We start from the raw sequence: 23,987 nt of genomic DNA, 5'->3' as shown, positions 1-23,987 counted from the left end.
TTGGAATTGGAATTGGAATTAGAATTCTTTATTGACCAAGTGTGATTGGACACACAAGGAATTTGTCTCCGGTGCATAAGCTCTCAGTGTACATACAAGCAGTAAATCATAAATCATGATCATAGTCATCGTAAAAATATATCATAAAAATCCCCAGAGGAGGAGATCCAAAGATAACAAGGTAACACCTAATCAGAGTGAATGAGAAGCAGCTGGTGATTGGAGGAGCTCTGATTCGCCTGGATTTTATGATGGCATTAGGTTCAAATCTCCAGTCAGAATTAAAATCTCACATGCCTGCACCTAGTGGGAAGCCCATCTTATTTCATCATAGACATGTACCATGCTCAGGTGAGCGACTTGATTTGAAATGGTTTCTTGCTTGAGCAGAGGGTTGGACTAGCAGACCTCCAAAGTCCCTCCCAACTCTGTTATTCTGTTATTTCGAGCTCTGTGTTGCTGTCTCTCTTTATCAAGTAGCAGGGGTGTCCACAGGGTATGATAAAAAACAATCATGAACTTGGTAGCCAAGATTGCATTTGAAGCTCCATACAATGTCACTACAGTTTTGATTTCACTGTTGGAGTTGTCATCTTGATTTTTCTTTTAACCATATCCTGCATAAACCCCTGCCCACCAATGCTTGAAAAGAAACTCTAGATATTCAGCCTGCAGACAGAGCTGAACATTTGGATTTAATCAGAATCACAGTGCTCTGCAACTGAATCCTAGCCTGGAAATGTGACCACAGGAAAAGAAAAAGCTTTGCTTATAACTAGCCGCTCTCCTGGCCAGAGGCCCCAGAGAGGGCCAAATTTAAAGGGCTTCATTCTTTTTTTCCATAACTTGAACTATAGCCCACTGCCCACAGCATTGTCCACCAAATCAAGAGTGACTCTGGGCACAGTCTTGCAAAAAAAAATTTTTTTTATTTTTTGTAAAAAAAAAAAGAAAGAAAGAATGACTCGGCACAGCTTCCTCCTTTTTCCCCTAGAACAGTGTTTCTCAACCTTGGAAGCTTGAAGATGGGTGGACCTCAACTCCCAGAATCCCCCAGCCAGCTGGCTGGGGGATTCTGGGAGTTGAAGTCCACCCATCTTCAAACTACCAAGGTTGAGAAACACTGCTCTAGAACAGGGGTCAGCAATCTGCGGCTCTTGAGCCTCATGCGGCTCTTTGGACCCTCTGCTGTGGCTCCCTGTCGGGTGATCCTACCACTGGCTGGCCCCACCCCTCGCCCTCCCCTCCCAGTCACTCCTTGCCTGGCCTGAGAAGGTAAGGATGGTGGCAGGGGATGGAGAAGTTGCCAAGGCAGAGACAGAGAGATACAGAGATAGGGGGAGGGAGGGGAGAGAGAGAGATGTCAAAAGGTTTTTGTGGTTCCCGGTGTTTTTTAACAACTGGTTCTCTGCCCTAATGACTGGCTGGGTAGGCGTGGCTGGGGGGGGTGTCATGTGACTGGTGGAAGTGAGTGACATCGAGTTGGCTACGCCCACCCATGTTTTGTGGCTCCCGGTGTTTTCTTTTCTGTGGGAAACGGGTCCAAATGGCTCTTTGAGTGCTTAAGGTTGCAGACCCCTGCCCTAGAAGAACCAGGACCCTGGACCTACAAAAGCCACCGACAGCTATGATCTACCAGGGCTTCAGGGTTCTCTTTCAGAAGCCCAGAGCAACTCTGCCCCTGCTCCAGGTATTCTGCCTGCTCGTGGTTGCCATTTGCTGCAGTGGGAAGAATCGGCAGGATCTTTCACATTTGGTGATCTTGGAATAAGGCAACAGTGCCCCGAGACTGCTTTCTTTTCTGAGATCATGTGTATTGCTGTGGCTTCCTTAGCCTGTTGTCTTCCACCCCCAAATAATATTAAAAGCTGTGGTTGGAGGCCAGGCTGGGTGTTTCCTTCAATCTGAGGGTAAGGAGCACAAGCCATGGATGGCACGTACTGTATGTGTATCCGTTTGCATGTAATACCTTATTTCAATATAGGCACATTTAAAAGAGTTGTGATTTTATGTTTTCTTTAAATGCCCGAAGAATTACAAAAGTCCCACACTGCACTGCAAACAAGACCAGTTTAAAACTATTTAGACATCTTCATTGAAGAAAGACTTCAGTGGTCTTTTCCTCCCCCGTCGCCGACATGATATGATTGCTCATTTTGCTAGTCAGCAAGACTTGACTGGTTAGCTGGCTGCCTCTCCGATTATGTCATTGTTCTTTGATTTATGACATCATCATTTCTACAGGGGCAAATTAAGCCACAGTAAGCCATCACTGATTTCTTATGTGTACCTGATCATATGCCAACAATGTCTTATATATTTATAGCCTGCACACGCTATCCTAAGTCACTCTGGAACTATCGACAGTAACACTTAATGTAATTGACTTGACAAGTAAATAAGCTAACAAAATAAAATAAAATGTCATAAAAATAGATAATAGCTGCAGTGAGTTGAGAAGCAATAACTTTTATAACAAATAGTAAGGCCAGAATGTTAAACCAGCTCTTCTTCTTGTAAGGTAAAGGTAGAGGTTTCCCTGCCCAGTTGTGTCTGAGTCTGGGGCATGGTGCCCATATTCATTTCAAGGGAGCCAGCGTTGTCCAAAGACAATTTCTGTGGTCATGGGCAGTGGTGGGTTGCTCCCGGTTCGGTCCGGTTCTATAGAACCGGTGGTAAAATCAGCGGGAGGCTCTGCCCACCCGCCACGACGTCATCATGGGTGATCTGCGCATGCGCAGAACCGTACACGCTCCTGCTGCGAACCGGTATTAAAGGCAAGTGGAACCTACCCCTGGTCATGGGGCCAGCATGGCTATACGCCAAAGGCGCATGGAATGCTGTTACCCTCTCATCAAAGTGGTACCTATTAATCTACTTGCTTTCGAACTGCTAGGTGAGCAGGTTCCCAAAGCAAAAAATGTTAGCTGCCGTCTGCCATGTAGAGAAAGGCATTTGAAGGTAAGGGTCCACAACAACAAACAAAACCTTATCACACAACCTCACATCATGCCTATCAGCCAAAGAATGTTAATGAGCACCCATTACCTCCCCCCCCTCCAGCTGATCTTAATGTGCAATTAGATACCAAGAGAGCAGGGGTGCTATTCAGCAGGTTCTGGAGAATCGGTAGTGGAAATTTTGAGTAGTTCAGAGAATTGGCAAATACCACGTCTGGCTGGCCCCAGAGTGGGGAGGGAATGGGGATTTTGCAGTATTCTTCCCCTGGAGTAGGGTGGGAATGGAGATTTTGCAATATCCTTCCCCCAGGAGTGGGGAGGAAATGGGGATTTTACAGTATCCTTCCCCTGGAGTACAGTGGGAATGGAGATTTTGCAGTATCCTTCCCCTGCCACGCCCACCAAGCCACGCCCACAGAACTGGTAGTAAAAAAATTTGAATTCCACCACTGCAAGAGGTATTCTATCGATAGAAACCTTAAACCTCTTTAGCTGTTGACTTCATTTTCTAAACACTGAAGTCCAACTACTAGCCAGAGCAGATCCTTTAGGATGCGTGTTACATGATCTCTATGAAATAACCCAACTGGCAGTTTTCTGCCATATGCTGCAGTTTCCGCGTTCTCTTCAATGGCAGATCCATATAAAGTGGGTTCCAGGAGTCTAACTGGGAAGTTACTGGACCCATAAGATTATTGTGGCCAACCTTCCTTGTTCAGGAACCAAAGGCATTCCTTAGTTTACTTAAGTCAGCCAAGGTTGGAGTTATTAGACTCTGGAGGTAGATATGTGTGTCTGTTTTTATTTATTCTGGACAGCAAGAAATGCAAATGGTGAAGCCCACACAAGGTTCTCCTTCCGTATTAGGATGACTTGGAGCAGGGATGGATATGCAAAAACTGTGGGCCAAAGTTGTCTTCCCCATGATACTCATTGCAACGTCATTTAAACATTCTCCTTCTCTAGACTATTTTATGCTTGCTATCTCCCTGTACACCAAAATCTGCTGGTGCCTCCAAGATACTTATTCCCCTTCCCCCACCTAATGCAAACAATGAACTCACAGCCTGGAGTCTGTTTATGGAGGGAAAATAGAGTGTCCTGCGCTTAAAGCCCTGATATGAGGGTCTTACAAGGGACATAGTTGGGAGGAGAGGCCTCACACAGTTCCATTCTTGGCTTCAATACAGGAAGATTTGGTGGGAAGGGGAGGTCCTCGATTAATGGAATCATGGGGAGGTTAGACCAGAGGTCAGCAGGTCAGCAGTTCTGAAACCAGTTCTGGCGAACCGGTAGCGGAAATTTTGAGTAGTTCGGAGAACCGGTAGTAAAAATTCTGACTGGCCCCGTCCCCTTCTATTCTCTGCCTCCCAAGTCCCAGCTGATCAGGAGGAAATGGGGATTTTGCAGTATTCTTCCCCTGCCACGCCCACCAAGCCATGCCACGCCCACCAAACCACATCCACAGAACCGGTAGTAAAAAAATTTGAAACCCACCACTGGGTTAGACCAGTGTTTCCCAAACTTGACCCTTTGAAGATGTATGGACTTCAACTCCCAGAATTCCTCAACCAGGCATACTGGTTGGGGAATTCTGGGAATTGAAATCCATGCATCTTAAAATAGCCAAGTTTGGGAAACACTGGGTTAGACCAAGCCTTTATCTGAGGGCCAAGATCATTGCACAGTCTTGGATGGCAAGGGCCAAGGCTTGTGCTTGATGGCAGTTTTCAGTGTTTAGCATTGAAATTATCCATTGAACATAGAAAGGTTGTGCAACCTCTATTTCTTCTTCCTCTGAGATAAGGGCAATTCTCATATGCCACTAAATGCACGTTAAACAGAAAAGTATACTTCGTGAGCATGGGAACACACCAGGATGGGAAAGCAAAATTCACTGAATTTCTGCCCAATGTGCTGATGTAGTAGATGTGTGTTCTTAGGTCAGAGAGCTTCTCATTCTGAATCTACTACCAGATGTAAATCTCTCCCTCCCCCAGGGCACCCATCACTCATGCACAATGCTTTGATTATATAGGAAGGGGGGGGAGTTGTAATGAAATCCACAAGCCTGACTCTTGCTTGACTCCTCCTAATTTAGCCAAATCATGCTAAGAAAACAGGAGTTAAGGGGCCCATTGCAAAAAATAGGGGTACTGGATTTCCTGCCCCCTCACTCCCAAAAATCATCTGTAATTTGAGCTCTGTTCCATGCAAAAGGATCTGACGGGAGATTGTTTCCTCTCACTCTGGGCCAAATATTTTGCCCCACGATAAAAAGTCATATTCACATCCCTTAGCAATTTCCAGCTGGAAGTTGCACCATGTGTTGTGTGTTGCATATTTCTGGCTTGCGTGTCTTGTTCCTCTCTTCCCCCTCCTGAAGGCAGAAGTGAGGGACCACTTTTTTCCCCCTGATGGTAGTTTGCTTTCCTCACACTGATTTCTTTTGCAGAGAGAAAGGCCAGCCAGCACCAGACACTAACTCAGCATAGGGACGAACAAAACAACAGGAAAGGGGAGGCAAAGTTATTAGTCTCTGCAGAGAAGAACAGGAAAGTTTACCTGTTGTCTGTGTGTCTCAAGGGTCTTTGGGGGAAAATTGGACTGTACTCAGGGGTTTGCTGGGGGTTCGCAGGGGTTCGGGAGAACTTCTAGCTAAGATTCTGTGAAGTTCGGAGAACCCCTAAATCCCACTCCTGGCTGGCCCCACCCGCCCCGCCCCTCCCCTCCCAGGAGTCCCCACGCGGCCTGTTTTGGATGCAGGTAAGTGCAGGGCGCATGTGGAACAGGGGTGGGTTCTACTTACCTTTACTACTGGTTCGCAACGGGGCTGAGCGCGCTCACTCGCTTTGCATACGCGCGCACTCTTCTCTACATGCGCAGAAGTGTTTTTATGACGTCAGGGTCAGTGGGCGGAGCCTCCCACCGGTTTTACTACGGGTTCTATAGAACCGGTGCAAACTGGGGACAACCCACCACTGATGTGGAGGCTCAGGGAGGGCAAAAAACGGGCCTACTAGAAGTTCAGAAGGGCATGGGGAGGCCGCTTTCGCCCTCCTGGAGGCTCGAGGAAAGCCTCCGGAGTGCAGGGAGGGCAAAAATGCCCTCCTGCTGTGGTGCAGGAGGCCGACATGGCCACGCCCACCATGGCCACACCCACCCAACAACTGGGCAGAGAACCCCTTGCTAAAATTTTTTAAGCCCACCCGATTCTACTACAGTACCTTGTAGGAAAATAGCCCTGCAGCTACACATCACACAGGTATGTACTGTGGCATAATACTATTTTCCTTACCCAAGTCTGTCTCAGCTCATACTTCTCATTCACATCTGTACAACATTGATACCCCTGATGCATGAACTGAATGTTCAACACTCTGTTCAGGTATGCAGTATAAACACATATAGATGAGGGGCAGCACAGACATACGTTTCATTACTCATCTGCACACACATATATACAGTAAAGTCTCCTTCAAGCTGAGCTCAACTCCTGGGGACTTCCTGGCCATAGCAATACAGATTTTTGGCAATCACACAGGGGTACTTCCCTGGTGCCTTTTTTCCAAGATTTTGTTTTAAATTCCAGCCCAATCTCTATAGCAGTGAAATTTCCCGGTAGTCTCCCATCCAAATACTAATCAGCTACTTAGCTTTTTTTGAGATTAGCCAAGGTTGGCTAGGTGCTACTACCTCACTGGATGTACTCACATGTAACATCTGAAGCAAGACAATTCTTCCTGGTCAACTGCCATTTTGGAAAATACAAAGTTCCATGGTTTCCAATCGGAACTTTCTAGAAGCCCTACCCAGCATTTCTAGCTCTTGAGGATGAGGGATATTATAGTCCAGGCACATCTATAGATTCAGGAAGGTTGGGATAAGTGCTGCTGCCCTGACATATCATACCATCTCCTTTTGCCAGTTCTACTGAGGTATAAGAACATAGCATTGAGACTGGCTTTCTGGAACTACTGTAGCCAGAACAGGAATTGTTACGCACATGGACTAGATGTCCTTCTAGAAGCTTGAAAAAAACACACTTCCTTCCAGAATGGTGTGTGTGTGTGTGAGAGAGAGAGAGAGAGAGAGAGAAAGAGAAAGAGAGAGAGATGTGGTCTAAGGTTTCCAGGACGGTCCTGGGAACAGCTACAAGTTGTTAGTAGAGAGGTCAAATAATATGCATTTGCCCATGAAATCAGCCTTACTTGATGATATCTCACTCTGGCATCTTCTGTTTTCCATATAAAGGGAATGGGGAATTCAGTTTCAAGTCCTTCTAAGGGAGATTCAACTTTGGTATCTGCTTTTTTTGTTTTGCTCAGGATTTTTAGCCCTGCCTGGAAGCCCTCAGGCATTTTGAGCCTTCTAAGCAAAAACTTCCTATATAACAGGAAAGTTAGAGGCTAAGGGCGTAGCGCCGTTAGGCCCAGATGGACTGAGTGAGACCCTTTGTGTAAAATCAGGCCTCTCCAATAGTTGCAGGCTCTACATTTCATGGCAATCCTGTTTGGGACGTTGGAAAGAAATCCCAGCGTGGGATGGCTGGACTGTAGTCAAGGGGAGCAGGTGAGACTGGCCAGGGAAGCGCAGCAAGATTGCAGGACTACAGAAACGAGTCGGAGAATACCACCCCACTTCTCAGAAACAAAGCCTCCCCTGTCTCAGATCTGTTCCTTTCTCACACAGACATGCACACATCTCTTTGGGGACTAGCCAGACAGGCTGCTTGCTGGAAACTCTCCTGGCTAGTGACGTGGGAGAACTGGAGGGGCAGCAGACTCCAAGGCCCATGAATCGGACCCAGAGCTGAGATCATTTCCCCAGCTCTGAAGTGGGGTGGGGTGGGGTGGGGTGGGGGAAAGTGTGGCATGTCGAAGCACAGGGTCCACGCATGGTGGGTACGTGGCCTCTTGCCCTATGGCAGGGACCTCACTCAGTAGCAGTGTTGTGCCGACTCCCTTGGGCTGGTCGGGCTTCATGCGCAACCCCTCTCGTTTTTCCCATTCCTGCACACTCTTCTCTCCCCCCCCCCGTTCCCGTCCTGACTGTAACGAGAAGCAGATGTGAGCAAGCAGCCCAAACCCAGCACAGGAGGGAGGGGGTGGCCAAGCAGGAACTGAGGCTGCAGAAAATCCCCATTTCGAACGAGGCTGGCTGGTGGAGGGGATGTTCAGAGGGCCAAGGCCAACCCAGGGGTGAGGGAGCCAGCGGTTGGGCAGGGAGCAGGGAAGCCCAGGATAGGGAAGGCTTAAGTGGGGGGGGGAGCAGGGCGCTGGGGCTCAGAGCTGCCAGGCAGGAAGTTGGGGGGAGTGAGCAAGCCAGCTCTGGGAAGTTTGCAAAGCTGTCAGTGTGTGAGGAGTGAGCGGCTGCACAGAGCCCTCTCGGCCCACGTCGGTGCCTGCAGGCTGAGCGTCAGGGAGAGGGCCAGAAAGAAAGGAAGACTCCTGCTCTGCCATCATCACTGACCCTGCTGCCAAGGGCCTAGGGGCCCAGGCCATGTGCAGCTGACCCGGGAGCCCAGGGAGAGGATCACCAAGAACTGGGAATGGCCAGCCCTGGGGCCACTGCATGGCTCTGCATTTGGTGGGGCCTCCTGGCTAGGGAAGTCTGGGGCATGAACTACCCTCCCAGGTACAATCTCTACACAGGAAACAACCTGCCTTTCACACAGCTCCAAGGGACAGCACAAGCAACCAATGGGGCCCGGGTGGCCAGTCGCCACAGGTAAGACAGCTGACTCTACAGACAATGGCAGATGCAGGGATGGGGCAAAATCAAGCCGTCTGGATACGGGTCCTTCAGAAAGAAACGGAAGGGCAAAGGGAAGAAAGTCCCTTTCACAGGCATAATGCACTTCTGCGTCTGAGCTTCTGGGAAGCTGGTTACTGCCACCGGCCTGAGGGGAGGGCACTGGAAAAGACAGCTTTTGTGTTCCTATGAGGTTTAAAGGATATGGAGGAGACCTAGGAGTTGGTTAGAAGAGGATGGAGGGTTGAAAAAGCCACCCCCCCCCAAACAAGAGAAGGGCCTTATTTGCTTAAGCATTGCATATTTAGATATGGCTGGCTGCCCATCTTAGCAGTGGCAAATCTACATTGCATGTGATTGCAGGTTTAAAAGTACCCATTGCTTATCCCACCATGGGGTTGGTGGGTGGGTGGGGCGGGGAGAAATTGGACTCACACTATGTCAGTTTTAAATTTTAAAACTGAATAGAGGCAAGCCATGAATAGCCTCATAATCTATTGCTATTTACTGTAATGGACTTTATGTGCTGTTATATTACATGTTGTTATGAATGATTGATTATACACTGGCTTGAAATCCCAAGAAAGATGCCTGACAGTGAACATGGAAAAGAGGTGGTGACAATGGTGTTTCCATAGCAACACACTTCAATCCCTGTCCATGTGCTTATCTTTCCCAACAGAAGGTGGAAAGAGGCTCTGGATGCAAATTAAGGGCTGAGGACTATCCCATGCCCAATTGGTCTAGCTACCCACCCCATCAGCTTCTTTTTTTGTTTGGGCGGGGGCGTCTTTTCCCACAGATGCAGGGTAAGTGTAGGTGCTTGAGATGGAAAGTCCTGCTTGCTACCATAGATGTATTGTAAGCTGTTAATATTTATGAGAATAAGACTTGGGAATGGGTTGTCTTTATGGGGGAGAGGACTGTGCCTCAAGATGACCACAAAATATTTGTGGGATGTTGAGGAATTGAGATAAATGCTGAAGAATCATATAATGGAAACAGGAGACCGCGGTCCTTGGGGTGGGAGAAAGAAGTTGCTGCTTTCTCCAGTACTTCAGAGTTTTTCTTAAGCTAATTATGTGGGGTGGGGTGGGGTAGAGGGGGGAGGAATAGCAAAAGCAGTTGAGGTTTGAATGGATATTGCTTTTTAAAGGGGGAATTAGATTCCAGGGTAAATTTGCAGCTAGTTTGGGAAATAGGAGCAGCATTGTACAGAGGCAGAAAGAAAGGGGCTCCAGAAAATAATAACAAGAAATGGATCTTGGCAAGAGTTGTAGATTAGAGGAGAAAAGCAAAGTAATACAAGACTTGTTCATTGATACAATCACCCTTCACTTCCTCCTCCCATCTTAACTACTCCATAATTTGCCCAGAATAGGCCCTCACTTTTTCCTAGTTAGGCCTCTTCTCGTGGGCTGGCTTTGGAGGTCTGGAGAATATTTATTTGTTGTTAGATTTATAGGCAGTTCTTCAGCCACACATCTATTGCAGCTTATAACAACCAAGACTAAAATCATCCATTATGAAAACGTACTGAATCAGTGCACAAACATTACACAAAAATAGCAGCCAGACAGAAACAACATATTATCTCAGATCTCCAAAGGCTGTCAAAACCAATGAGTTTTGCCATCTGCTGGAAATTCCCAACAGAGTGGGGCCTTCTGGCGGCTCTCAGTGGAGGCACAAATGTTGAGCACCAGATAATGGGAAAAGGCTTATTTATACGTACTGAAGCCTGGTTTGAACTGCCCCTGTTCAAAATCTTGCCATAGTAATTATTGTGCAGGAAAAATTCTCAACGCAATGTTAAGAGGATCAATCCATTACCATTTCATATGAATTCCTTTCTCAAGTTGACCCTGGCATGCAGGAAATACCTAAACTTCCTCTGTGAGGATGGGGAATATGATAAGGTGAGCTGGGCAAATATTAACCAGTAGGAAAGTAACTTGTTAGTTCAGACTAATCTTTTCCAATAATGGAGAGAGGCATCCTTGCCTGGCCTTTGACCCGGCTCTTTTTTAGTAGAATATCTCTTCTCAGGTCACACTCCTCCTTGATTAAAGGCCATTATGCCTTAAGGCTCTGTCCGATCAAAGGTGAAAAGCATTCTTAAGGCAATTCACCTGCATCCAACGTGTACTGCAACTGGGGTCTTGGTGGCAAGGAAAGTAAACAAGCAGGGAGTTAGGATTCCTTCATTAAGTGCATAGCCAAGAGACAAAAGAAGAGGGAATTGCTCTGGTGCCATTTCCTCTGTTACTCAATATTTTGAGGGGTTCACTACTACGCTACAGTAGTGGGAGATTATACATTTTCTCTCACTAGGCCAGTGGGATTCCACAGATCATGTTCATCTTACAGTGTATCTGCCAGCCCATTGGGCACATGGCATCACTGCCTATCTAATCTGTCAGATTTTTATACTGCCATAATCATATGATTCTCAGTAGTTTAATCACAGAAAAGGACATTAGAAGCATTGTTCTAGTCAAACACCCTAGTCAATACAGGATCCCTTAAAGCCTCTCTGACTATCTCCCCTCTGCCGGAAGATCTCCACTGAAAAGACCACTCATTATTTTGTGTGACAGCTTGTTCCATTGGCTGATAACACATATAGTCAGGAAGTTTCTCCTAACATAAAGACTGAACTCCTTCCTTGTAATTTTAACCCATTGGTTCTGGTCTTGCCCTCTGGGGCAATGGAAAATAAATCTATTCTGTTTTCTTGTGACAGCTGTTCAGATAATTGAAGACTTCCATAATTTCTCCCTTCAGTCTTTTGCTTTTTTCTGTCCAGATTCTTTTGTTGCTCATCATAGGGCTGAATGTTTATGAAGATTCTCAGTCATCCAGGTCATGGTTGTCTCAAAGGTGCTTTTTCAAAAGGCAACTGGACTTTCTTTTTCCTTGAAGACGCTTCACTTCTCATCCAAGAAGCTTCTTCAGTTCTGATTGAATCATGGACGATGGAAGGATTTATATTCCTTGCAGTTATCTGGTTGTTAGCATTCTTTCTGAGAGTCAATGAGGCCACTAGGAGCTCTATCTGTGCCCTCAAGGCCACTTGAGTATTTCAAATGGATCCTCCATCATTGAGTCAGAACTGAAGATGCTTCTTGGATGAAAAGCCAAACGTCTTCAAGAAAAACAAAAGTCCAGTTGCCTTCTGAAAAAGTACCCTTGGGACATCATAGGGCTGGCTTTCAGATCCTTTACAGTTCTCAGCAGCCCTCATCTGAGCTTGCTCCAACATGTCACTGTCTTTTTGAACTACCTCTCCAAATGGAGTCTGTGGAAAGGAACAATTACTTCCTACGATTTGAGTTCTACACTCATAGTAATGTAATGCAAGATAGCATTTGCCTTTTTAGCAGCTGCATCACATTGCTGGCTCAACATGGTCAATAGCAACAGACTCTTTTCAGATGTTCTATTTCAGAGCCAAGTCTCCCCCATCTTATATTGTCTTTGTATAGCCATGCCCCAGTTCTGTAGCTCAGCACCAAGTTTCTCCACTCAGTACCTTTTTTGGTCTTCATCAAAGTCTCTTTGTTAAAGCAACAATAGCAACAATGAAGAGGAGTCTCTTAGTTTAGATTAACATCAAAGTGTGCCTAGGCACATCTGCCTCTGGCTTCTGCTTGAATCCCATGCTTTGTTTTGGGGGATTTATTTAAAACAAGCATTAAAATTTAAGGCCTCTCTCAAATCCTCATCCTCTCTCTAGAAGCTGAATCTTTGTGCCAAATATGTCAAAGCAACGTTGCTCTTTATCATTCGCAATGTGGAATAGGCAGGAGTTAGAAACCTGCTGCTCAGAGAATCTCCCTGAAAATGAAGCCATTTAGGTCCTGGCCTCAGACCTGAATTAGAGCATCTCTCGTACGTGGGAATCTGGAAGTGGGGTAGATTTTGGGGTTTGCTACCATTTGCTGTGCAAGTAGGCTGACTGCGTGGGCTGGAGTAGAACAAAATCATTCAGTAGTGGATCAACCCAACCTTCCTTTCTTGCACCATTGCAGGAATTGGTGTGCCTATGTGGTATCCCGGAGAGTGAGCTGTGTGGTGGAGGATGGAGTCGACACATATGTGAAACCAGATTATCAGCCATGTGTTTGGGGACAGCTCCAGTGTCCTCGTGTTGTCATGTGAGTGAGGGGCAAGCAGGGAAAAGGGAACACCTCAGTGGTGGGTTTCAAAATTTTTTACTACCAGTTCTGTGGGTGTGGCTTGGTGGGCGTGGCATGGCTTGGTGGGCGTGGCTTGGTAGGTATGGCAGGGGAAGGATACTGTAAAATCTCCATTCCCACCCCACTCCAGGGGAAGGTTACTGCAAAATCCCCATTTCCTCCCGATAAGTTGCGACTCAGGAGGCAAAGAATAGATGGGGGCAGGGCCAGTCAGAATTTTTACTACCGGTTCTCCAAACTACTCAAAATTCCCCCTACCAGTTCTCCAGAATTGGTCAAAACCTGCTGAAACCCACCTCTGGAACAGCTGTATAAGTCACAGTAGATCTCTTATAATTCCCAGTCATTGCAGAACATGTAGAATTGGGTTTGGACTGAAAACACCAATAGGGCAAACAGAATGCATTTGTCCCCTACTCAATCGCATTGATCCCAGCTTCACTGGCAGGTTGGCTTGCTAGCTAGGTGGATTAAGAGGTCATGACCTTTCTGGGCAAATGGGGAAGAGAGGCTGGATGCCTGTGGCTGTTGCCTGGCGTGTGCCCAGTCCATTAGGGAAATGGCACCGATCCCAGCGCCAATAAAAGTTAATGGACCGTGCACATGGAAGTGATCTGCTGCCTCCTAGTGGTAATCATTTGAATTGCCAACTTTTTACTTCCCAGTGTAGACTACATCTGAAGGATTTCTGGTGGTCTCCTACTTAAGCATTAAGTTTGACCCTGTTTAGTTTTTTTAAGATCAGTCATTGTCAAGCCTATTTGTCCAGGAAGAGAGACCAATGCTTGTTCAAACTAGAGGAGCTTTTAGCTTTTTCTGAGGAATATATGCAGTGAGTTCTGACTGTCCATGGGTGAAAAGAATGCTATAGAGCAGGGGTCTCCAACCTTGGCAACTTTAAGACTTGTGGACTTCAACTCCCAGAATTCCTCAGCCAGCAAAGCTACCAAAGTTACCAAGGTTGATAACCCCTGCTATAGAGAACCACCTCACCCTAAGAAGGGAAATACATAATGCTTACCAGCTGCCTGCCAAGAATATTATTACTTCTCCAAGCAAATAGCTAACCCCCAAAAGACCCCTGCCCCATTTCTTACTCCAGGCACAAATCCTCTTGGCTCTTTCTTCTACTTGACAGATACCGGAGTTTTGTGCGCCCACGCTATAAGGTGGCCTACAAGATGGTCTCAGACTTGGAGTGGCGATGCTGCTCTGGCTATTCAGGTGACGACTGTGCTGAAAGCGGGACGCTACTTACTACCAACCGACCACGACCTCAGCCTGGTCGACCCAACCTAGCTGGCTTTGGCAACCCACTCAGTGGTGGAGAAGGTAAACTGAAAAGGTGTAAATAAAGTTTCCAGTTTGCTGTGGTGGTAGGATTGCTCTCTTTTTTAAAAAAAAACTACATTCTTCCCCTTGTGTGGTAATTCCCACCCACCCCCTACGGTTTTCCTAGCATAAAAAGAAAAGCTCTGAGATGAGGAAGGCAGGGAGGTGAAGCATAGCTATGAATGCAGTGGTGAAATCCAAATTTTTTTACTACCGGTTATGTGGCGTGGCTTGGTGGGCGTGGCAGGGGAAGGATACTGCAAAATCTCCATTCCCACCCATCTCCAGGGGAAGGATACTGTAAAATCTCCATTCCTACTCCACGCCAGGGGAAGGATACTACAAAATCCCCATTCCCTCCCCATTCCTGGGGGAAGGATGTTGCAAAATCCCCATTCCCACCCCACTCCAGGGGAAGGATACTGCAAAATCCCCATTCCCTCTCTACTCTGGGGCCAGCCAGCAGTGGTATTTGCCGGTTCTCCAAACTACTCAAAATTTCTGCTACCGGTTCTCCAGAACTTGTCAGAACCTGCTGGATTTCACCCCTGTATGAATGTGATCAGCACATGCAAATGTATGCATATGGAGCACAAATCATAGCATTTTGCCAGCTTCCTAAGAGATTGACTCTTTAAAGATTGCCTTTGAAAGATTGATGGTTGCTCTGGGTTTATTAACTTGGCAACCTTGCAGCACATCTTCACAGATTTTCACTTGGTTGGCTCCCAGCACCGGCAACTCCTCACTCTGGTTTCCCCTGCCACAAACCTCTTCCCAGATTTTCTCAGCCTAAACGTACATTAGCACGAATTTGATTCCTTGCATTGGGTATTTTCCCATGCTTCTGACCCCTGGGAGAATCTCCATTAAATTGTCAGAGGACATGAAGAGCAGTGGAGCTCTTCGATCTTTAACGGCTGAAGAGATGGCATTTTAGCAGGGCTCTTTTTCTCACCCTGTGACAAGATGCACCTGTCAAATCTCTTTCAAAAACTATTACAATCTACCCAGCATCTTTGCAGCTGCTCATTGTTGAAGGAGGCTGATGGGAAGATAAGTGCCAGATGTGGGGAGATTCAGTCTCTCACGAGATTATTCTAAAGAGGCTTAAGGAGATGATTTTAAAGAGGATTCAATAAATGCATGGAGAGAAGAGATACCCCTTAGGTTTTTTTCTTATTCAAATGCAGTGCATTTTGGAAGACCAGCTTTTGGAGGCAAGTTATAGGGGAAACTATCATCAGCTTCCCATACTAGCCCATTGCTACTGGAAGAAATAGTGCTGAATGAGAGGGAGTTTGGGCCTAATCCAGCAAAACTTTGTATCCTGCAGTTACCCATTACTTGGCCATAGGCTGAAAAAAGCTATTCATCTTTTCTTTTCTTCAGATTAAGTTCCAGGAAGGAACTTTTTTTTCATTAGGGTACAGAATAACGTTATTCTAGAATAATTTAAAGTTATATGCTTTCCTGGCTAGTTAATAAAATGTATTGTTCTCATTGGTGATTACAATGAAAACATGCTGGTTGATGAATAGCCAATGACATCTGTTTCTCACTCATGCTGCCCGGAATCATGCTAAAATATTTCCATCTTAGAATTACTGATAAAAGCTGGTTTCGTTGCATTAATATAGTTCTCCAAAATTGGGGTGGGACTGGGGACAAAAATATCAACACCTCATGGTTCTATTTGGGGGAAAAAAAGGGGGTTTACACATTCTGCAAAGGACCAGTGTAACATGATATCAAAGAGCATTGAGATGCCAATGAAAACTGCATGTAAGGAAAAAGCTTATGTGATTTGTGCAAGAATATTCCAAGAATCATTTTAAGCTTTGCTTAATGCAATTTTGGTTTCGGGAAAATGATCTAAGCATTTACTTAATTCACAGACCCTTCCAGCTACCTTTCCTAGTCTGGAGTCCTTGGCGCTCTCTGAGCTTGGTTAGTTGTTTGCAGAAGATTCATTATTCAACTAGGTAACACCAGTGCAACGTGCAATGTGAGCTTGCTCCGTTTAGCAGACACAGCGAAACATCTGCAAGCAAAGAGCCGAGCACCAAGGATTCCACTGCTCAACCCAGAACTCCCATATATTCTTTTCTAATGGTTTTTCCCAATATAGGGCATCTCAAATAGAAGAGTTGGATTAAACTTCCACCATGGGCTTGATCAGTGGTGAAATCCAAATTTTTTTACTACCGGTTCTGTGGCCGTGGCTTGGTGAGCGTGGTATGGCTTGGTGGGCGTGGCAGGGAAAGGATACTGCAAAATCCCCATTCCCTCCCCACTCCTGGGGGAAGGATGTTGCAAAATCCCCATTCCCTCCCCACTCCTGGGGGAAAGATGTTGCAAAATCCCCATTCCCTCCCCACTCCTGGGGGAAGGATGTTGCAAAATCTCCATTCCCACCCCACTCTGGGGCCAGCCAGAGGTGGTATTTGCCGGTTCTCCGAACTGCTCAAAGTTTCCGCTACCGATTCTCCAGAACCTGTCAGAACCTGCTGGATTTCACCCCTGGGCTTGATCATTGGTGTTATGCATGCTGCCCTCCAAACAAGAGGAAGAGAAGCAGGTTCGGGTGGGGGTGGGGCTGCCTTAAGGGTTAAAGGAAGCCCCTCAGGTTTAAGCTCTCCGCTATTTTGTCAAGTCGATCAAATTCAAGCCCAAAGCGGCCTGATGCACTTTTTCAATCTCTCCATTTAGGACACAGAGACTCGGCGAAAGTCCAACAGCTGGAAGAAAAAGTGCAGAGCCTGACCAAGCAACTGCACGACTTGCAGTCTACCATGCAGGCCAATAACGCCAAGCTGACCGAAGATGTGCGCCGGGCAGTGGAGAACGGCAAACAGCAGCCAGCAGACGCCGCCGCCGCCGCCGCCCACCCGGAGATGAAGGAGACCCTCAACGAGATCCAGCGCCACTTGCAGCGCCTCGACAACCGCATCGCCAACCACGAGAACGGGCGAGGCGCGGGCGGCGGCGGGACGGACGTCCGAGGCGAGGTCCTGCGGGAAGTGGAGCGGCGCTTGCAGGACTCCTGCGCCTCCTGCCTAACCGGCGCGGAGGAGCTGAAGCGGCAGCAAGCCGAGGACCGCGACCGGCTGCGAGCTCTGGAGAAGTTGGTCTCCTCCCTGGACCAGCGGAGCCGCGAAGCCGTGACCTCCATCCAGCAACACGTGAACCGCCTGGCCGAGCAGCTGCCCAAAGCGTGCTGCCCTCAGCTGGAGGGCCGGGTGGGCGAGCTGGAGCGCGGCTTGGAAACCGTCTCCGATTCGGTAGCCGCCCTGAACGAGCACGTGGGAGGCCGGCCGCGGCCCTCGGCCCAGCCGCAGCCGCCCTGGAGCGTCGACAGGCGGATGACCGAGGTGGAGAGCCGCGTCAACACCACGCAGCGCGGCATCTTGGAGCACTTGGAGGACGTGCAGGTCATGCTGCACGGAGCGGGCGATCGGCTCGGCCGAGCCGAGAGGCAGCTGGACTTCTTCTTCTCCCGGCTGAACGATTTCCAGAGCCACGTGGGCCGAGCTCTGGCCAATCTGTCGCGGGACATCGGCGGGCTGAAGGACGGTAGCATGCAGCAGCAGGGGGCGCTGGAGCGGGTCCGCGCCTCCGTTCACGCCTGCACCCAGATCTGCACCGAACCGGGCAACCAGGACTCGCAGATCAGCAACATCTTAAGCGACCTGGAACGGCGCGTGCTGGACAACGAGGGCCAACTGCGCTTGCTGGGCTCCAACCTCCACCAGCTCGACGTGTCGGGGAAATTGCGCAACTTGCAAGGCTTGGTGGGAGCGAACAGCGAAGCCCTTGGCAAACTGGCCGGAGAGATTGGCGAGCTGGAGAACCGGATGGTCATTTCCGTGAGTGCGGGGCCGCCGGATTTGATACGTTATTCCAATCGCACCAATAAGCGCTTGGAGAAATTGGAGCAAGGGGTCGAGAGGTTGGAACACCATCCCTGCAGTCAGAGCTGCTCCCAGCTACGGGGAGAAATGGTGCAGCTCAGGGAGCAGGTGGAAACCTGTCAAACAGCCTGCCGGCCAATGGGGAAAAAGCCAGAATTGGGTACCGAGCAAGGGGAGACTTCCAAACCTCTGGATGGCTTCAGCGTGATTGGCGGCAGCTCTAGCATCCACCTTCAGTCTTTGCAGGGAGAGCTCTCCGAGGTGATCTTGGGCTTCAGCTCGCTCAATGAGACCCTGGCTGGGCTGCAGGCCACAGTGGAAAAGCATGAAACGGACATCCATGAATTGGGCACGACCAAGGATCGCATCATCACAGAGATCAACCGGGTGCAGCAGGAGGTGACGGAGCACGTGGGCGAGAGCGATGTGCGCTTCCAGGACCTGGGTCATGAGGTTCAACGGTTCAGCGGTACTCTACAAGTGGAGGCATCAGACTGTCGGAGGGCCTCTGGGGGTCTGGCCGAGCGACTGACTAAGCTGGAAGGCACCTGTGAACGGCTAGACCATGTCTCGGGGAGCTTGCGCAAGATTAAGGAAGGGCTGGACAAGCACATCTCGGCTTTGTGGGGCTGCGTTCATGAAGTGAATGGGACTCTGCGCAGCCACGGAGCCTTGTTAGAGAAGATCCATGGCAGCCAGTTGGGCACCATCCACCGCCACCTCAGTACTCTCAATGGCTCCCTTCATACCCTCAAGGGTCAGCTGCATGACCTCACATTGCAGGACTTCACAGGTACTTTTAGCAGCTCTGATGGGGAAAGGTGGACTAGGAGGAGGAGGAGGGTTTCATCTGAGGTAGGAATCAAGGCCTTGGTGTAGTACAGGGTAGTCTTTGATTGATGACCATAATTGAGCCTAACATTTCTTTCGCTAAGTGAGACATTTGTTAAGTGAGTTTTGCCCCATTTTACAATTTTTCTTGCCACAGTTGTTATGTGAATCACTGCAGCTGTTAAGTTAGTTATATGGGTTGTTAAGTGAATCTGGTTTCCCCATTGATTTTGATTGTCAGAAGGTTGCAGAAGGGTACCCCCTGACACAGACCGTCATAAATATGAGTTAGTTGCCAAGCATCTGAATTTTGATCACGTGACTATGCGGATACTGCAACGGTTGTAAATGTGAAAAATGGTCATTAGTCACTTTTTTCAGTGCCGTTGGAACTTTAAACATTCACTAAATGAACTGTTGTAAGTCGAGGACTACCTGTATATCCTGACCATCTTCCCCTTTCTTATGAGGTACTATCTAGAATGACTGTCCTTTGTTCTAATTTTCAGGCCCTCCGGGTCTTCCAGGCCCCATGGGAAAACAGGGCCCTCCAGGTCTGATGGGACCTCCTGGCAAGGATGGAAAGACTGGCATAGAGGGACCTCCAGGTGAGAAACTAAGTTCAATTACTCTTGGTGGTGTAGCCTGTACCTTTAATATACAATGCTCCCAAGAAGATCAGTTTTACTGCTTAGTAAATGCTGTATCTCTTCAAACTCTCTCATTCCCTTTCATTCCATAGTCATCCTTGCCAAATATGTTAGTGATAAGAGTTTTAGGGTTTCCCAATTAATGATTTTTCAGACAGAAGAAAAACAGCTGCAACAGGTCTAGTTCTTGGATTAAGCAGATGTTCTTACAAGGAAATTGAGTTTGGATTTTTTTTTATAATGGCCGAGGCTTAAAAAACAAGGAAGGTCTAGATTAGGACCATAATGGGAAGAATCATACCAGAATACTCTTGTGGGTGTGCAGTGTGCAGAAGTGGCAGTTGCCAAACCTTCAACTATGAACTTAACTAGACGTCGCTAAATGTAGTCTTGATGCATCTAAGGGCAAACTCTCTCCTTATTTGACCTGCAATCGTATAGTAAGTAGGAAGATAATGCAGTAAGAAGTGCAAGGTATGGCCATATCTGTGTTTATGTGACTCCTTTTTTTTTTTCTTTTGCAGGTTTCCCTGGAAAACAAGGTAATAAAGAGTAGATAGCGAGATGTGGAAGAGAAGTAATTTCTATTCTTGGAGGAAACTGAAGACTTAAACCTAGGCAATTGGAACTACTAAGTCCTGTGTTCTATCTAGTTTAGAACTGGTAGCAAAAGTGCTCTAAAGTCTGTAGTAGAAAAGGGGTTTAGTGTTAAACTTGGTTGGTAGTGGAATGGCTTGTATGCTTTACTACTGCACTATGATAAATGGAAGTCTCCTTTTCAGACAGTTTATTTCATCTCCCCTGTTTCTGTAATGTTATGGGGTAGGGATAGAGTAATGGAGGAAAACAGAGGATAATATTTACAGGCTGCTGCTTGGATTATAGACACTAGGGGAGATCACAGTTTTGATTGCCATGTTTTCCATAAATGGACCAATGTGATTACTGGTAAATTGAAAATCTGGTAGATTGGATAGGGTAGAGGGAGAAAGCAAGCAAGTGGTAGACGGTGATTCTTTCTCCTCCCAATTCTCTTGCACAGGACCACCAGGTCCACCTGGAAGAATGCCCAAAGTCTCCTTCTCAGCCGCTCTGACAAACTGGCATTTCAATACTGGAACCATCATCTTTGACAAGGAGCTGGTGAACGATGGCAATTTCTATGACCCAAAAACAGGTCAGTGAATGTAAGGTGAAAAGAATGTATGGGATGGGATGGTTGTCATAATAGCATGAAGGAGTCTGCAGCTGGGTCAGACCACTCGTTTAGCATCTGATTTCCCATGGAAGGATAATAACCTACCAGATACTTTAGGATGAACCTGAATGCTGCAATCGTTTTTTTCACTACGGTGCCCTAGTCACTAAAATTCAGCATGCCATCTCCACTATTTGAAGTTGCATATTGCCATTGTGACTATGACCCACTGATGTTATCCCACAATACATTTCTTCTTCGGGCTCTTTTTTCTGCCAGATCATCCCCTAGCCATCTCTGAAATTAAGACTTTGTCTCCAACTCTTAATGTATACTCTATAATTAAATAGGATTTAAGGATTAAAGGCAAAATCTCTTTCTTTGCTCAATGGTTCTTCTGTGCTTTTTCTCCCTTCAGGAACTTTCACAGCTCCTGTTTCTGGCCGCTATCTGGTCAGCGCGATTTTGACGGGGCACAGAGGTGAGAAGATTGAGGCAGTGCTCTCGCTTTCCAACAAGGCCATTGCCCGCAGCGACTCAGCTGGATATCAGCCTGAAGGACTGGAGAACAAACCAGTAGCTGAGAGCCAACCAAGTGCTGGTGCTTTGGCAGTCTTCACTCTCATTGTCCCAATGGAGATCGATGATACCCTCTGTGTGGACCTCGTGTCTGGCCAGCTAGCCCACTCTCCAGATGAGCCACTGACAGTTTTCAGTGCCGCCTTGCTTTATGAGGAAAAATTGGGGGTCCATATGGTTCCTCAATGGGGGTAGGAGCAACCCAAAGCAGTCCACAGCCCAGCAGGAAAAAAAGATACCAAGGAACCCCAAACTTGCACCCCAATAACGCCTCCGTTCTTCCCTTCTGGGCTGGTGTCACCCAGTGACAACTAGGATGGCAGAGGTATAGTGAGTGATTAAGGTATTGGACTAGGACTAGGAAGAAGCAGGGCCAAGCCTTCTCTTAGCCATGGAAATTCACGGGGTGACTTTGGGCCATTTACTTTCTTTCGGGCCAACCTACCTCACAGGGTTGCTTTTGTAGGGATAAAACAACAGGAGTTCCCCATGGAAGCTGCCTTGAACCTTGGTGGAAAGGCAAGGTATAAATCTAATAAATAAATTGGCAGCTTTTGCCACCCCAGAGTTGAAGCTGTCAGCTGAGTTCCTGAGGACTTAAGTAGTCTCAAGCAAACTTTTTGCCAGCACTTCCTTTTTCCCTCCTGCCAGCCCCAAAGCATGAACCATGGGGAGAGCCTGCCTCTCTAAAGCCCTGTAAGCTACTCTATAAGTGTATTAGTACCCTCTGCATTGTCTAGGGCCCAGGATTTGAAAAAAGCCAGAAAGTGCAGCTGCCTAGACCAAGAGAACACATTGTCTAGGACAGTGATGGCAAACCTATGACATGCATGTCAAAGCACCACAACATTTTGAGTAACACAGCAGAGTTTATGCCAACACTCAACAACTATTCTCAAAAGCATGCCCCATTCTCCTGCAATTTTCAGAGACTGTGGAGGCCAGGCAAGACTGAACTGTGCTTTCGTACAGCCTCTGGACCCTCCAGAAGTCAAGCAAGAGGGTCACACTCTTCTTACACAGCCTCCTAAGCCTCTGAAAATCATGCAAGAACAGGTTGTGTTTTTGTGCAGTTTCTGAAGGCTTTAAAAGCCATGGAAGAGCATTCTCCAAAGTCGTTTTAAAGCAGAGGGTGGTTTCAAAAGGTTCTGACCAGTTCTGGAGAACCGGTAGTGGAAATTTTGAGTAGTTTGGAGAACCGGTAGTAAAAATTCTGACTGGCCCTGCCCCCATCTATTCTCTGCCTCCCAAGTCCCAGCGGATCGGGAGGAAATGGGGATTTTGCAGTATCCTTCTCCTGCCACGCCCACCAAGCCACGCCCACCAGGCCACACCCACAGAACCAGTAGTAAAAAAATTTGAAACCCACCACTGCTTTAAAGCCTCATTTGACTGAAGGAAAGTCAGGTAGGTTGCAAGAGCCTGTTAACAGAAGGAGAACATCCTTTAAAGGTAAGTGGCACATAGCAGATCCTGGGGAATGTTGGGCCACGGGGGCAATTCTGCCATAACCTGAAGCTCTTGTGCCTTGGGAACTGCGCAAGGTAGTCTATATTAGCGGCAGTGGTGGTACTAGGGATAAATTTGAGGCCTGGGCTAATGTTCAGAGTGGCCTAGATGGGAGTAAGGAATTATTTCTGTGTGTGTGTGTGTGTGTGTGTGTGTGTGGTGTGTGTGTGTGTGTGTGTGTGAGAGAGAGAGAGAGAGAGAGAGAGAGAGAGAGAGAGAGAGAGAGAGAGAGAGAGAGGTCAGCAGAGTCAAGTTAGGTATTTTCTGAAGTTTTGACATGTCGAGCCAAAAGGTTCGCCATCACTGGTCTAGTAACTAGCCCTTCCTTACCTCCCGTGGAATGGAGGGAAGAATCCTTTTTGTTATTTATCTGTGTCTGTCATTCCCCAGAGAAAATGCCCACTGCTCCTCTCTTCTTGCCTTACCAACCAACTCCCTGCTTTGCCCATATTTTCTCACAATCTGAGTTGTCTCATCTAATCATGTCCGCTGCCAAGCTGTCAAAACCCAGGCTACCTATTAGCTGTAGATTTAAGAGCCCTGGATTTCCAAGCCATGAAGCCACTAATTTCTACAATAAGCGAGGATGAAAAGCTCTTTTGCAGCCATTTTGGCAGAGTTATAAGCAGAGGAAGGTGGTAAATCAATGGAAGAACTCCCACCTCTCTCTGTTTCATCCCTTATGTATATGCTGTATAATGGCTAAACTCAGCTAATGATATAATTATTGAATAAAGTTTTTTTTTTTAAAAAAGGATGCACCTTTCTTTTCATTTGTGTGGTGTGTGGCAAATTCAATCATGTAAGAAAGTTAGGAGGAGGAAGATTATTGTTCATTCTTCCCCTGGGGTGGCATCTCCAGACAGACTGGAGGCGGAGGTGGTATTCAGCAGGTTCTGACCAGTTCTGGAGAACCGGTAGCGGAAATTTTGAATAGTTCGGAGAACCGGTAAATACCACCTTTGACTGGCCCCACCCCCATCTATTCTCTGCCTCCCAAGTCCCAGCTGATCGGGAGGAAATGGGGATTTTGCAGTAACCTTCCCCTGGAATGGGGA

General features: G+C 47.3%; 1 protein-coding gene across 1 annotated transcript; it reads left to right on the top strand.

Annotated features, from left to right (window-relative positions):
- The first annotated feature begins 8,317 nt into the window (after nucleotides 1-8,317).
- On the top strand, nucleotides 8,318-23,660 carry EMILIN1 (elastin microfibril interfacer 1). Its single transcript, XM_070932167.1, has 8 exons — nucleotides 8,318-8,690; nucleotides 12,749-12,874; nucleotides 14,055-14,248; nucleotides 16,961-18,955; nucleotides 19,503-19,601; nucleotides 20,168-20,185; nucleotides 20,686-20,820; nucleotides 21,260-23,660. The coding sequence occupies exons 1-8, from the start codon at nucleotides 8,512-8,514 to the stop codon at nucleotides 21,613-21,615; spliced, it is 3,102 nt and encodes a 1,033-aa protein (XP_070788268.1). The 5' UTR covers nucleotides 8,318-8,511; the 3' UTR covers nucleotides 21,616-23,660.
- Nucleotides 23,661-23,987: the final 327 nt, after the last annotated feature.

This window comes from Pituophis catenifer, unplaced genomic scaffold (genome assembly GCF_029215685.1).
Source record: "Pituophis catenifer annectens isolate HBS135680 unplaced genomic scaffold, rPitCat1.0.hap2 SCAF_1, whole genome shotgun sequence".
In the NCBI taxonomy this organism is placed as follows: Eukaryota; Metazoa; Chordata; class Lepidosauria; order Squamata; family Colubridae; genus Pituophis; species Pituophis catenifer.
This window is presented reverse-complemented; position numbering and strand designations above follow the sequence as displayed.

What these genes read in the sequence shown, in the direction of transcription:
- EMILIN1 (XM_070932167.1), top strand. Translation starts at nt 8,512, where the DNA reads ATGGCCAGCCCTGGGGCCACTGCATGGCTCTGCATTTGGTGGGGCCTC. An exon ending in CCCACTCAGTGGTGGAGAAG is followed by an intron (nt 14,249 to 16,960) that starts GTAAACTGAAAA and finishes CTCTCCATTTAG; the next exon opens with GACACAGAGACTCGGCGAAA. An exon ending in CACATTGCAGGACTTCACAG is followed by an intron (nt 18,956 to 19,502) that starts GTACTTTTAGCA and finishes TCTAATTTTCAG; the next exon opens with GCCCTCCGGGTCTTCCAGGC.